The sequence below is a fragment of the Martes martes genome (assembly GCF_963455335.1).
Source record: "Martes martes genome assembly, chromosome: 1".
Lineage (NCBI taxonomy): Eukaryota > Metazoa > Chordata > Mammalia > Carnivora > Mustelidae > Martes > Martes martes.
Window position 1 is genome coordinate 176,431,104 of NC_137888.1, and position 16,003 is coordinate 176,447,106.

The 16,003-nt window shown below is 36.5% G+C and overlaps 1 protein-coding gene across 1 annotated transcript in view; it reads left to right on the forward strand.

Moving 5' to 3' along the window:
- The window catches only part of CNTN3 (contactin 3), a gene marked incomplete at both ends in the record, with an annotated part of 249,580 nt that overhangs the window by 21,520 nt on the left and 212,057 nt on the right, over positions 1 to 16,003 (forward strand). The window contains one exon of the mRNA XM_080825412.1: positions 5,421 to 5,547. Within this exon, the coding sequence (XP_080681538.1) occupies positions 5,421 to 5,547 (127 nt within the window). The remainder of the gene's footprint in view (positions 1 to 5,420; positions 5,548 to 16,003) is intronic.

Genomic DNA, 16,003 nt, shown 5'->3' on the forward strand with positions numbered 1-16,003 from the left:
CTCAACTCCCTTCTCCTCTCCATCTACTCTTGTCCTCTGTATTATTTGTTATGCTCCACAAATAAGTGAAACCATATGATACTTGACTCTCTCTGTTTGACTTATTTCACTCAGCATAATCTCTTCCAGTCCTGTCCATGTTGCTACAAAAGTTGGGTATTCGTCCTTTCTGATGGAGGCATAATACTCCATAGTGTATATGGACCACATCTTCCTTATCCATTCATCCGTCGAAGGGCATCTTGGTTCTTTCCACAGTTTGGCGACCGTGGCCATTGCTGCTATAAACATTGGGGTACAGATGGCCCTTCTTTTCACTGCATCTGTATCTTTGGGGTAAATACCCAGCAGTGCAATTGCAGGGTCATAGGGAAGATCTATTTTTAATTTCCTGAGGAATCTCCACACTGTTCTCCAAAGTGGCTGCACCAGTTTGCATTCCCACCAACAGTGGAAGAGGGTTCCCCTTTCTCCACATCCTCTCCAACACACGTTGTTTCCTGTCTTGCTAATTTTGGCCATTCTAACTGGTGTAAGGTGGTATCTCAATGTGGTTTTGATTTGAATCTCCCTGATGGCTAATGATGATGAACATTTTTTCATGTGTCTGGTAGCCATTTGTATGTCTTCATTGGAGAAGTGTCTGTTCATATCTTCTGCCCATTTTTTAATATGACCGTCTGTTTTGTGTGTGTTGAGTTTGAGGAGTTCTTTATAGATCCTGGATATCAACCTTTTGTCTGTACTGTCATTTGCAAATATCTTCTCCCATTCCGTGGGTTGCCTCTTTGTTTTGTTGACTGTTTCTTTTGCTGTGCAGAAACTTTTGATCTTGATGAAGTCCCAAAAGTTCATCTTTGCCTTTGTTTCCTTTGCCTTTGGAGACATATCTTGAAAGAAGTTGCTGTGGCTGATATCAAAGAGGTTACTGCCTATATTCTCCTCGAGGATTCTGATGGATTCCTGTCTCACATTGAGGTCTTTTATTGGATTTACCCTCTTCATTTCAAAATATCCTTCAGTTTTGCATCCTGTAGATGTGATGTAAATAAGTGAAGGAAAATAGGATATGCTCTCCTTTTCCATAGCAATGTCAGAGATACCATCATGGTCTTTTAGGAATTTTATTTCTTTTAGTAAAAGTAATCCAACTGCCTGGAATGCTTTGTCTGTTTCTCTTTGTCAGCCTTCATAAAAATCGTATGGAGTATGACTATTAGAATTGATTGGCCACAGTTTGATCTTTTAGGTGACATTACCTTAGGAGCTCATAAAGCTTGTACTTACATTCAAAGGTAGTTATTCTGAGTAGCCCATGGGCGTTTGGGGGAAAAAATAACACCTCAGGACTGGACTTTTGGACTTATTAGTCCTGTTCGGAAATGTTATATGCCCTTTATTTTAGGCTGTAAACGTAAAATGGAGCTTTGGAGCCAGGCTAGCATATCAAAAAAATGCCCCTGTCACAGAAAGTAAAGTTTAGCATCAATCTAAATGTTACACTGAATCCATTTCGTTAGCCAGGAGGCCCCCTTCTGTTCTCAGCCAAGCTGCTTTTCACTGGTTATGAATATCCATGTGAATCGTTAAGGTTCTGTCCTTTTGAGGATCAAAATTCATTTTGAAGAAAATGAAACATCAGAATCTCTTCCTTTCAAGTTTATGTTGCTAGCAAGAGGTGACAACATTATACCCCAGCATCTCTTATTTCCCTCTGGTGAAGCAAGAGTGAGTGGTCTTTGTCTCTTTTCAGAGTATGAAGCATGGACTGACCTGTCACATATGATTATTAATTTGTACTTCCATTTTAGGAGGCTTTTGAATGGCTGCTGATGGTCTAAAAAGCCTTTAGGAGATTTAAATTTCAGAAATGGTGTGCATGTGCCTCACAGGCTGGGAACTCCAGTGTTATCCGGAAATACTGAAGTTGAAATAGCAAGCTGATGGTTAATTTTGCCTTTGACCATATTTAGAACTGTGTGGTTTACTGGAAAGGGAAACACACCAAGAATAGGGGTATTAGGGTCTGATACCAGGTCTCCCACCAAAAACAAAAACAAAAAACCAAACCTGTGTTGCCACGGTTGGGTTATTTAACTGCTCTGTGCCTCAGTTTCTGCTGGGGAGGCCAAATAACTATAAGGTGAAAACATAAGCTCTGAATTAAACTCTTAGCTTTATCAATCACTAGCTGTAAAAATATATCAGCCTTATATAGAGATATTGTGAGAATTCCTTCATTCATCTTATTCATTCAGTACATAAATACAGAATATCTGCCATGTTCTAGGAGTTGGGGATACAACAGTGAATTAAATACAAATAACAAGAGCATATGTGAACATGTATAATGTCTGCATAGAGTGAGATACAGCGAGATGTGCTTTGGGACCTCTGTGAAAGGTGGAAGTGAGGGGTGGGTGGAGGGACATGTAAGCTTAGAGGATGACATTTATGCTGACTTCTGAATGACAAAGGGAAATCAGAGCACAAGAATAACAAGGGTGGTGGTGGCTGAGCCCAAGTGTGGCAACAGTCAGCATGGCCTGCAAGGCATAGACAAGAACGGTGCTGGACCTCGTAGAGTAGAGGGTGGGGTCAAACATAGCCTAGGAATAAGGAAAGCAAAGCTTGTAATTGCCTCAGTTCAGTGCCTGGCACATAAATGTTAGCAAATTACCTGTGATTGTCATTCTCTCAAAAGGGTGTCAGAATAAAAAGGTTTATGGTTATCTAACACCTTCATTTAAAATTAATAATGGTCTCTAGAGAAGAATTAGAGTATCATTTGGGATATGACTTGTTTTAGAAGATGATGGAATGGACATTTGAATTTTCATTGTAGTCACTTTAGGAAATTTTTTTAAAAATACACATTTTTTCCTCTTTTTCATTGAAATCACCCCCTTCTTATCTTGATCTGATTTTCCTTCTTTCAGTTTCTCTCCCCAGCTTACCTGGGATTTTCAAATCTATGCCATGCTATTACTATAATATTGTTTTTAAGCTCCCCGTACATAAGTTTGTTGGAACAAGGATGCTATACCATCTCATAAGTGAAAAAAATATATTAACCACTCAAAGTAAATCAAGAGCTATTACACCACAAAAAAAAAAAAAATGCTATGGAAAATCCACCATATTTGTAAATATTTACAAATAGGCATTAGAATTATTTTCAACTTTCTAAGACAGTATATTTAATTAATGAAGTCAATTGTCATTTATTTATTTATTTGTTAATTTTTAATGCATTAAACTTACTTAGGGGTGGGAGAATCAGAAAAATGACAACATTGGATCTTTTTGATTATGGGCATTAATAGCTATTTCAAAATCTATTTCTTCTGAAAGTTCTCCCTTTTTATGAAAAAAGGTAAGAACTTTTTCCTAGTGGTATTTCCCCCTCAGAGGTAAATAAAAACTGGGGACTAAAGAGGATAGCAGCCTGCTTTCTTAAGGTATGGCTGGTATTAGTAAGGATTAACTTTGTGGTGATGTTGCAGTGAAAAGGGTATCCATATTCAGCTAGACTTTGAGGTTTGAGTGCACAGTCCCTAGACTACCCGTATTTCTAATACCAACTGTAAGTTCTGGCTTTGATAATTTGCTAGAGGGACAGAAAGGAGTCACTGAAAGCTAATATAATCATGATTGTGGTTTATTATAGGGAAAGGATACATACTAAAATCAGCCAAAGGAAGAAACCCACAGGATAGCATCTGGACAGTTACCAAAAGCTAAGCTTTTGTTGTCCTCAGGATGAGTAAACCTCCTGGCACTGATGTGCATTAGTAAGCAAAGACTCTTGCCAACCAGGGAAACTCACCAAGGCTCAGTGTTCAGGGTTTTTACTGGGGCTTCATTACATACTTAGTGACTTGTGATGGCACATGTAGTTGAGCTCAGTTGCCCAAGTCAGCTCATACCTCATGACAAAAATCTCCCACCATCAATCACAAATTGGTCTTTCTGGTATGGCCAGGCCCCATCCCACACTGTGAGGTGTGGCTCATCCCACCTTCAGATCCAGGGTGGCCAGACCCCACCCTAAACGAAGGCATTCCCATTACAAATGGTGTAGGTTACCTGCCAGAAGGTGAAGGCAAAGACCAGATGAAGGGCAAGGCTGCTTTCTTTGAGGATAACAAGAGGGTGTCACTGCCTAGAATCTGGACTCAGATGTTCTAGAGTGTGTACCTTCTGCAATGCTGTGTGAACTTGCCCCTGTCACTTAACTACTTTTAGACCCCATGCTTCTCTTCTGTTCATTAGGAATAATGATCTCTCTGAAGATTAAAGATCAGATATGGCCACATAGGGTTGGTGCACTGGCACCAGCTACTGCTGTTTTTATCATGTCAGTGATTATTTTCAGTATCATGTTATTTTATTATTCTTGTTATCATGGTAAACATTTCTTAGGAATGTTACTACTACTTGTAGTAGCCAAAATATAAGTTCATAGTTTCTGGAATTTTTTGGTTGCTTTTCTAACCTCTTTTCTTTGTCTGACTACTTGTGAGCTCTCTTTGTTTCTTCATTCTTTGCTTCAGTAGGAGTTCCTCCTATTTTACTGAGCGCTCCCAAGATAGGAGAGTAAAGAATTTTCTTTTCTTTTTTCTTTTTTTTTTTTCCCCCTGTGAGTTTGTTTGTTTTCAGAAATGCTCTGGCAATGATTGTACAACCAAAGTGGCATAAGCATTTGTTGATTGCATTATCTCATTCCTTTTTAAATTCATAGCACAAAGACAGATTTTTATTTTTGTGTATATGTGGAAATTCTCAGAAAATATTTGAATTTTTTCTTTAAAAGATACTTTCAAAGATAGTTCCTTAGGGTTATATCCTTCTCTTCACTTGGTTGGTAATAAAGTGGAAATACCACCAAGTGTTGAGTGTTTTGAGGTCAAAACAGAAAAAGAATATTGTCAACCTTCAGATTCGCATGCATGGCAGATTTTATGAAAAAGATCATGCTGAGGTATTCAGCTAGTCTTGGTAAAGACCCTTAGGACAGAAAGACCTTCTGCAATAGAATATTCATCAGTGAAAAGTTAGGTAGAGTTTATATTATAAAAAGTAATTAGTACTGCCTCATTTATACTTTAAAGGAATTTTATTAATATGGCAATGTTTTTCAATACTAGTTTTCATTGTTGCATACATGTTACTAGGCTGTCAGCGGTTTCACTGATGCTCATTAGCAAAACACTGCCTGCAGAGCATGTTCTGTGGACAAGGGAAGCAATATCTGCTTTTTCTTTTTTTTTCATTCTTCTTCTGTTTTTTGTTTTTTGTTTTTTTTTTTAAGAGCAGATACTGGTTACTTGTTTTTCTTCTTTGATTCTAGAATACAGATTTTGCAGTACCTTTTACTTACTGTGATTGTTTATTTTGGATGTCTCCCACCCATACAGGTGAGCTTCTCTTGCAAGGTCCAGTGTTTATCAGAGAGCCCAGCAACAGCATTTTCCCTGTGGGTTCAGAGGATAAAAAAATAACTTTAAATTGTGAAGCAAGAGGCAACCCCTCACCTCATTACAGGTACAGTGACAAGTTTGCAAATCCAAATTATGAAACAGCAATGTGGCAGTTGTAATTTTTTCTTTTTTTTTTTTTTTTGGTTTCAGTATATTTGTGGCATCACTAAGAAAGAATACATGAAACTGTAGTTGTATGTCATGTTCAGCCGATCTCATATGTAAACATTTGGATCCCTATTGTATATATTTGATTGATTATTCACTTTACAAGAGTTCTTGATTTAAAGGAGACACAGTAGAATCTCTTAAATAAACAATGTTCTATTTATTCATTTATAGTACAATTTAATGTATAAACGTGTTTATATGTAGTCATTGGAATCATATATATCCATTGTGGGGATAAAACCAGATGTTCCAAAGGTATTTAGAAATCATAGTTGAAAAAAAAATACTTTTTAGCGTTTAGACTTCTTCCTCTACCATTTTACTGACTATGTGTTTGAAGATTCATTAAGTATAGAAGAATAAAATAACACTCTTACTAAAGTAATTTTTATTCCTGGAGAGAAATTATATTTGATTTAGTAGGGGTTTTTTTATGTAAAAGTATGTGTTTTTCAGATTACGTGAATACTTGTTCACTGAAAACCTTCAAATATCACAGAAAGGCATAAGGAAGAAAAAAGAAAAAAAACCTGAATTCCCGTCACCTTAAGATAAAAGTGTTAACGTTTGGGGGACGATGGTAGCTTATTTGGATGGGATGGTATTTACTTTTTTAAAGAACACAAGATTAACAATTTTTACTGTTAGGTGTGCTTAGGTGACCCAATTTAATGAAGAAATGAATTATTTATAAAGAGCATATGCTGCTTTCATATAAGTGGGTACGAAAAAGTGCTTGAGGCACCTTGAAAATAATATGCTCTTTTGAATACTGTGAGCATTTGTCTTGAAAACTCTGTTTACAGTATTAGTTTCTTGGCAAAACCTTTTCTATAACCTGCAGAACAAGCATACTTCAGCCTGTATTAATAAAATTCTAAGTGTTTAGAGTAGTCATATAGATCTTATTGAACTTCTTTTGTTTTTTTAATCCATGTAAGTAATAGAAGCCAACATTCCTTGTTAAATTGGGTCAACCTTGGGTTAGAAGGTAGACCTTTGTATTTTTGCATCTGGAAGTAATCAAGGTCAGTCTCTTTAAACAATGTTCAAGATGTGCTTATTGAGCACCTGCTGGATACTTGCACCAAAATAAACAACGATTCCAGGTTACTGGTCAGAAATGGCAGAGGTGATAAAAAGTTTTCTCTCTGCCTCCTCCTCACCCTATAGAAATAAGAAAAGTATAGCAGAGGATTAAAAAAAAAACAAGAATCTGTATTAATGAGATAGTTCAATTAATCAGATATAAGCAGAAGCAACATCTGAAAATATTTTCCTCTTTGGGGGAAAGATGAACAGATCACCTTTAATAAGATGTTATCCTGGAAACATTTTCCCCCAGCATTTTCATAGGACATTCTACCATTTTCCAAATTTATCCATTTGTTTCTCCCTGAAACAGAAGATTCTCCTTTTAGATATGACTGTAATATGATAGAGTCCATATGAATGACTCATCTGTGGGCTGTTTCTCTGTTGTCAGTAAAGTTGTATTCCTAGCACTTATCTTATGAATAATTTGATGATCAATGTGTTCAGCTGAAACGTTGTCATTAGATACAAGATTTTGTCAGACAGGAGTGTATTTCTAAAGGAAGAGTTTAATTATGTTTGTAAAATTTTACCAAATAGCGAGAAATCTCGAGCTCAGAAATCCAGAAATAGTCTTTTGTTGCAATCACTCCTTTATGTATTGGGTATTTATTGTAATGCCAGAGAGTGTGTTTTTAAGCATACTGACAACATGTATAAAATGTGGATGAAGAGGTCCTGCCATTTACATAGAGCTTCATATGTTTTGTAATGTGCCCGGAGATGTTGTATGTTGCAGTTTAAACAAAATCTTTATCTGAGACTAGGAGATATGTGACTTAAATTGATCATCCCTTTTATGTCTGATAATTGCAGAAATTTAACATGCTAGGTATTGTTTTAAAGTACTTTGGTTTGTAGCCAAATAGAGCAGACACTTTCATTATAGCTCTAAAGATTTTCTAAAGTTAAGACTTGTAACCAATATAAAATTCCACTTAAACTAAGGGTTTTTAGTCACTAGAAGTCAAAACCTTGAAAAACCACAAGAGAACCTCTTTACATTGTGAAAATACTGAGCTTTCCTATAACAACTTCATTATTCATGTTATCTGTATAAGAGGTTATACTGATAGAGCAAATAAGAGTATAGAACAATATAGATTGTAATTATGACCTTATCTATTTGGACAATACCTTCCATTATAGCATGTTTTTTTTGTCTCCTAGCTTTTGACGTTCATAGTCAGTCATGTTATGTTCTATAATATTCTTTAAGTATTTCAGAAGAAAATATGCTTGCTTATTCTTATTTTTTTACTATCCTTTAAAAACTACAGATACATGGTTTAAGTGTGGAATAACACTGAAGACATAAAAATGGGGATTTTCTTTTTTACATGAAATCAGAGAAACATGATGTTTTTTATAAGTATTTTTAAATATAAGAAGTAAGATAGATAAATAGATACCATGGAAGAAAATCAGTGGTTCGTGTGAAATGACAAGTTAAAGACAATCCAAACATGTTTCCTATGATTCAGAATAAAGTTTAATAGTCTTAAAAAAGACTATCCTTCCTAAGCCCACAGCCTGTCTTGTAGACTGAGACAGATTTGTCTGATGAGAGATCTTTTCTTGGTTATCCCATTGGGTAAAAAGAACTCTTAATTGGCCATGTTAGAAATCCAAAAGTTCAGAAATTCTCCAGAGAAATTACTTGTGTTAGGGTTTAATTGAGAATTTTATTCTTTCCTTTGCATCTCCCCACCTAAGCCCCAAAGTCTATATTTAAAGGTTAATTAGTATTCATTCTCATTGTAATTGCCGATGACGCTGAAAGAGATTACCCTGAGGGATTATTAATAACATTTTTAAATGGGAGGGGCTTTCTCTGACTTTTCATGGGGTTATAAATGCTTACTATTTGCTCAGATGAAAGACCCCAAATAGGAACATCCATGGTCGCTTGTACTGATGTCAGTCAGCCTTTAAAGGAACCACATATGCAAATGCCTCTGGGGACCAGGCAAGTAACAGAGCTAAAAGAGGTGGGTGTGCCTTAAGAACATATAGACACTTCGAATAATAACTGGAAACTGGGGGTGCCTGGGTGGCTCAGTGGGTTAAGCCTCTGCCTTCGGCTCAGGTCATGATTCCAGGGTCCTGGGATCGAGCGCCGCATCGGGCTCTCTGCTCAGCAAGGAGCCTGCTTCTCCCTCTCTCTCTGCCTGCCTCTCTGCCTACTTGTGATCTCTGTCTGTCAAATAAATAAATAAAATCTTTAAAAAAAAAGTAACTGGAAACTGTCCAACACTTAGTCAGAAGCCTATTGAATCATCACGACTGCTTCTCAGCACTGGCCACTGGTTACCATCCAGGATTCCCAGGCCGGTGTAACAAAAGCTTTTCAAGAGATCTTTTAAAATTCGGTATTTTTTCTTAAGAAACTCTCCTTCAAGTGTTAACTCTACCTTTCTTTTTAATCATGATGTAGGCCAAAGAAAATAAGGCTTCAAGTGAACTATGTCCTACGTGGGCTTTATGTTTTCCACATTTAGTCTAGCTTGAGATTGAAAAGCTATGTTGTCCAATATGGTAGCTAGTAGCCAGAAGTTGACCCTATAGATTTAGATCAGTTAGATTAAAAATATATTTCCTCAGTCAAGGCAGCCTTCTTTCTTTTTTTTTTTTCCTTTTTAAGATTTTATTTATTCATTTGAGAGAGAGAGAACATGAGTTGGGGGAAGAGCAGAAGGAGAAGCAGACTCTCTAATGAGCCAGGACCCTGACATTGGCTCCAATCCCAGGACCCTGGGACCATGACCTGAGCCAAAGGCAGACACTTGACCAACTGAGCCACCCAGGAACCTCTACACAGCCTTATTTCAAGTGCTGAGTAGGCATGTGTGGCCAGTAGCTACTGTACGAGAAGGGACCAATGATCACTTTTATGCTTCTAGAAAGTTCTTTTGGGTGGCATTGATCTAGACTAACTCTTGAAACCATGGCTTTTCTGTTTTTTCTCCTCAAAAGGAAATAATCACAACATTATTTTCTTCCAGCTCTATGTGATAAGTAAACTATGTTAATAAGGTACAGTGTGAAAAATACCGATATACAAGTCATAAGGACTAAATATCATTGCAAAATATCATGTCCCCTGCTACAGCTTCTCCCTTTTAGGTATGATTCCCTATACTGGAATTTACCAAAAGTCTACTAAATGCATTCAGTATAAGATGGAAAATAAAAAGACTAATTTCTGCTCATGTTTATTGCAAGAGTAAAATGTAAGGAAGTGAAGTCTGAGGTGATTTATTGTCTACACACAGAGTCACACACGCATATGTACACACACACCACATAATACTGTACATGGTACCACAAAGAGTAACATATGTGGCTCTGTATATGTACTGTATTTGTATATGCTATTTAAATTTTATTTATTTATTTGACAGAGATCACAAGTAGGCAGAGAGGCAGGCAGAGAGAGAGGGGGAGGCAGGCTCCTTGCTGAGCAGAGAGCCCGATGCGGGGCTCAATCCCAGGACCCTGGAATCATGACCTGAGCCGAAGGCAGAGGCTTTAACCCACTGAGCCACCCAGGCACCCCACTGGCATACATTTTAAGTATAATTTTTATTATATGCAGTTTGTCTCTTACATATATATTGTTGCCATGTAAGATCTAAAGTCACTATTATTTCACTTTATGCTTGCTTCAGGGCAAATAAGAGTTTTTGTTCCTCTAATTCTCTTGGCCCTTAAAGAGATATATCCTTTCTGCTGGGTTACTGGGCCCGATTCTCTGTGTTTATGTTCATGCTCAACAACTTTTAGCATCCTGATTTCTCCAGCTGATGAGTTCTCATCCCCATACCCATAGTCAGGCACTAAAATCAATGAAATCTGCATATGGTTGGAGTGATTGCTAACCATTAAAAAGTAAAGAATATCTATGGTGCCTGAGGGAAGCCGAGGGAGAGAGCATCTCTTACGGGGCATTTTAAACTTGTTTGCATTACCGTGTCTCTCATAAAGCCTTCTCAGTATCTTCTGTGTTGGGTCTCATGCTGTGATGATGCCCATTTTACCCTGTGCCTACCTATATGGTAAAACTTATCAAAATGTGCAATTGTCTCAGTAGGATATAACTCCCTTAAAGATGAGGACTATATGTTCTTCCTCCTTACCTCCCAAATACCTAGCAAATAGAGCCTGCTAATGTGGAACATGAAAAAAAAAATGGAATGAAAAATGGGAGAAAACAAAGCAAATTTGGTATTAGATCATGTTAGAAGTCAAGAATGTCGTGAAAGATCAGAGGGTGAGAAGTGGTCAGTAGTACATTTTATAGCATATTCTAAGTTTGGACTGATTCCCTTTTTTGGCTCCATTTAAGACAGATCGCCCATGAAGTGACAAAAGAACACGAGGCCTACTTATATCCTCCCCATAGCAGCTGGAAAAAGAGGACATCCTTCCTATTAGTGTCATCAAAAGTTCCGACTGCTGTCAGAAATAAAAACATAGCTTATAGTGTGAGCAGTCTTTAACCCAAGAAAAATGTAGAAGTTAGATTTTAGATATCACAGATGGGAGTGTCAAAATTAATTCACACCATTTGTTGTTCTTCTTTCTTGTGTTTTTGAAGTGGGGTGAGGAGGAAGGAAAACGTATTGGTCAAAATCAAGTTAAATCAGTTGGGTCACATTCGTATTCTTAACTAATCCCTGAGGCCAAGATTGGGTTGTTCTGAGTGGCCAGGCCAGGTCACGTAAGGAGCGGGCTCTTCAAAGGAGTGAGGCAGAGAAGACAGGAATAGCAAACCTTGTCTGTAATTCTCCTAGGAATAATTTTAAGGCAATCACTGATCAATTGGAACCAGGCTGTAACTCTGTAAACTGAAGAGTTGCTTTTAATCCCAGTGGGTTTTTTTTTTCTTAAATATATATGCTTAAAACTTATCAATGAGCGAGAAATGGGAATCTGTGTCATAAAACACATTTTAAAGACTTAATTTTTAAAAACACAACATTGCAATTTAACTCATTTTTATCTTTGGCAATTATTGCTGAAGCCTAACTAGTTATTTTTGGATAAAGTATTGAATATGCAAATTCGAACGTTCATTCTTTCAAGGGCTGCAATTATTCTCATCACTTCAGTAAACATATTAACAAACATTGCATTTGAACACAAATGCATTTGCTTATTAACTTGAAAGCCGCATCTAAAACTGCAAATTGCTTCTGTGATTAAATTCCTAATTTTCCTGTCAAACCCCAAATAAAGTATTGCCTGTTGATTTAACAAGTGTTTAGTGTGGGCTTATTTCCCAAACCTAGCCCCGCTTCCCTAAAGATTTAATAAATTATTTTGTTCTTCTCATTTTGTTTTATGTTGAAGTCTACCATGTGACATTAGTTTTTTCACCAGCATATTGTTCGTATTTCTGTTTTCCTGACCAGATTTGGTGGAATAGGGTAGATATCCTGAAGGACATTGCCTTTGTATAATCAACTGTGAGGTAAATTATATCTGGGATTATTTTGAAAATCACCTGAAGTCACTCAGTTTTGTTAGTTTCATTTTTCAAAGGGTAACAGTCTCTAGCCTTGTCATGTTCTAGTGAAAGATGCTATTTAGGGCTTGTTGCCTTAAATTATACCAACGAGATAGATCTATGCTTATATTCATGATTGTTGTTCACGCTAGTGAGGTTTTGTGTAAGACTTGCCATCTCCTGTAATAACTAGTATTGTAATAAATAATAACTAATAAGGTAAATGAAAATAAATATGCATTCATTCCTCATCTTTGAGATGTTTATTGTTAATATGGATGACCACAGTGAAGGATGACTATATGTCATAGTTATAGCTAGGTTACTCCACTCACGAAACTTCTATAAGCACCTACTGTGTATCCCCTATTATGGCTGATGGTGAGAATTCAGCAGTCATGACTGCTGATGACTGATTCAAACAGTCATCGTTCATGGCAGGTCATGCTTTCAAAAGCATTTTTCAACTCTGAAAGTTTAGGCTTTTCATACTGGCTGAACTTACCATATAAATTCATGTTTGCGCACACACACACACACACACACACACACACACACACACATAGTTTGTTCTTTGTATTGGAAGGCAATGGTTCTTCTACATTCAGTCAGTGATGTTTTAGTGTATTTCCCAGAAGTAACAAGTATAGTTTTCATCATGAGGAAGTAGTAGCTGCCAGTTGTAATAGCTTCTGTGTCAGCTACCTTATGCTGTTATATTCAAAATTCAAAACCTATTGGCTCAAGGGCATGCATGATGTTTTAAAGAAATTCTATTAAAAAAAAATGTTTAGAAGGAGATTGGCTATAGACTTCTACCATTCCATTGAACAGGCTTGGCCCAGTCTCCTTACTCTACCTCCCCAGCCTCTCTCCAGTGAGGAGATACCAGCACCTTGCTGTGTAGAGGATGCAGAGAGATTTTAGAGGTGGATTGATAAGATTCGTGTTATCTCAGGAAGGCTAGCAGAGTGTGAAGCCTAGACTTCTCATTCCAGCTCCCAACTCCTATGTATTGGCCCAGAAGCAAATTCACATATAACCCTCACACCAAGATATGCAAAGGGATGAGAGCTCATCGTCTGAAAATCAGTAGATTTGTGAAATATGAATATTAAACCATTTCTCACTTGTGGATTCTAAAAGCAAATCCTAATTTGTGTAGAATGAGCATTTGAACACTGAAGGCTGGCAGTGAACTCATAAGATCATTCAAGAGTGTTACAACATGATGATTATACAAAGGTGCTTAATCTTGTGACATTTACCACTGAACTAAAGCTACAAGGTTAGTCTGTTCCTAGAGCACAATGTAAATGTTATAGGATTGAAATGCTCGTGTATGCAGCCTCAAGAGCCATGGTGCTGTCTTCTTTTGCTCCAGATCACTGCATTAAGCCTTTTGGAATGGAATTTGGGTATGCAAATGTTACTTTCATGAATTTTTAAACAATTCTGTCATTTCAAAAAGATTTCATTCTTGAACTTTAGAGTTTCTCATGAACTTCACATTTGATTCATAAAAGTGGACATCTGCATTTATTACAAAGAATTGTGACTGTGCAAATCTAAAAGATAGTATCTACCTCTAAAAGCTTCCCATATTCATGGCCTAACTGTGACATTCACCTTTCACACTTGGTTACCACATGTTGTGTTCATGAACTCTGCACAGTTGACTACAATTTACTGCAAAGAAGGTTTATGTAATTTATAGATTTATTGGACACATACTTTGTAAAAGGAGTATGTCTGTCTGTCTTCAGTTTTCCTGAATATTTCTTGTACAGAAGATAATCTCAGAAATATTTAGAAATCAGGCCCAAATATGAATATTTTGCTTTGGGAACACAAGTACATTATATTCTCAGGATATGGTAATTTTTGGAATTTCAGGCCCAGAGATTCCTTACACACTCAGAGTTTAAATAAATACAGCCCTTTCTAATTCACATACTTTCAACAAGAGGAAAAACAATTAATGTTTAATAAGATACTGAGAAATTTTACATCACCTGGGGATGAGGTCTAGTTAATGATGAATAGTGTTAAGAAGGAGAGAAATAATTATATCACCTTGTTAAGAGAGAATTAGCATTCTTTGGGGTATGTCATGTAAATCTTAGCTCTGGAGAGTTTGTTAAAGCGAAAGCACTCTTACTTTTGTTATAGCAGAAACATTTAAAAGAGAGTAGATTTTACCTTTTCACCTAATGAAATAATCTAGGGATTCAGTCTGTGTGATGAAGATTGAGCTAAAGGAAGTAAGAAACATTTAAGCATACAAAAATCTTTTCCATTTTAGTTGTTTAGTCAAAGCTTTGGGATGATAGCTTTTAGATCTTAGACACTTACTGAAATAAAGTATTCTCCCACGTACTTTATGATGTCTTAAATCTTTCCAGCTATTAAACAGGTAAGAAAAGGGCTTCTCCGTATTTTTATTTATCTTTACAATTTTCCACATAGCCACTGTACCTTTTTTATTCATCAGCTAAACACAAAAGCACAATTTTCAAATGAAGCCATCAGGCATGCTTAGTCAGGCCATAAACATTCTAAAGCTAAAATCCTTTTTTCCCATACAAACTCTACTTTATAGGTAACAAAAACACCACATACCCTTTGTCATGGGAGTCTTCCTTTCAAAAGTATGTGGAATTATGCACATCTTTTCTGGTTTGAGTTTAGAGAAGTTTTTCCCACTGCAAGCATGAAGTTGCTCAGAAACTGACAAGCCATTAATAGCTTAAAAATTCAACCCCCCCCCACTTGTGATTTATTGTCCTATTGATTCTCTGAAAGTCAAGCCCAGCATGTGTAGGACTATGTCTTCCCCATGTTGTTTGTCTGCATGTGTACCTGCCTGAGAATTCATTGCAACATGGGGCTGAACTTACACATTTGTTCACTTCCTATGGTTTCTATCATTACAATTTTATTATATATTATTCAGATACAGAAAATGAGATAAACATATAATCTAGTCCAATGATGAATATCCATATAACTACTCCTCAAGAAAGAAAACCAAAAATCTAAATTTCCTAGTATTTGCCCCCTGAACATACCCCACTTTCTCCATGAGAGCTTTAAAATACCTTGAAGTAGAGGTTTATAATTTTCACATGTTTTACAACTTCATATAAATGGTATCAGATTATATTTTATTAAAAGTTTCATGATTATTTGAGATTTTCCATACTAAATTCATTACTTTTGACAGCTAATATTTCATTTACCTTTGCATAATTTCATTTGTGATAATGTTAATATTTCATGTCTTTATTTGCTTTTAGAGCATATAATACATTCAGGTTAAATATTTTATATATTAATACAACAATTTTTAGATCGCACATGACATGATGAAAGGACTCTGGGCTAGAATTCAGATGAGGGCTACTTCTGATCCAACAATGATTTATTTGGGAACAATTGACATCTTACTCAACTTTTCATTGAAATCTTCATCTGTTAAAGGGCTCGTATCCAAAATCTATAAAGAGCTTATCAAACTCAATACCCAAAGAACAAATAATCCAGTCAAGAAATGGGCAGAGGACATGAACAGACATTTCTGCAAGGAAGACATCCAGATGGCCAACAGACACATGAAAAAATGCTCCACATCACTCGGCATCAGGGAAATACAAATCAAAACCACAATGAGATACCACCTCACACCAGTCAGAATGGCTAAAATTAACAAGTCAAGAAATGACAGATGCTGGCGAGGATG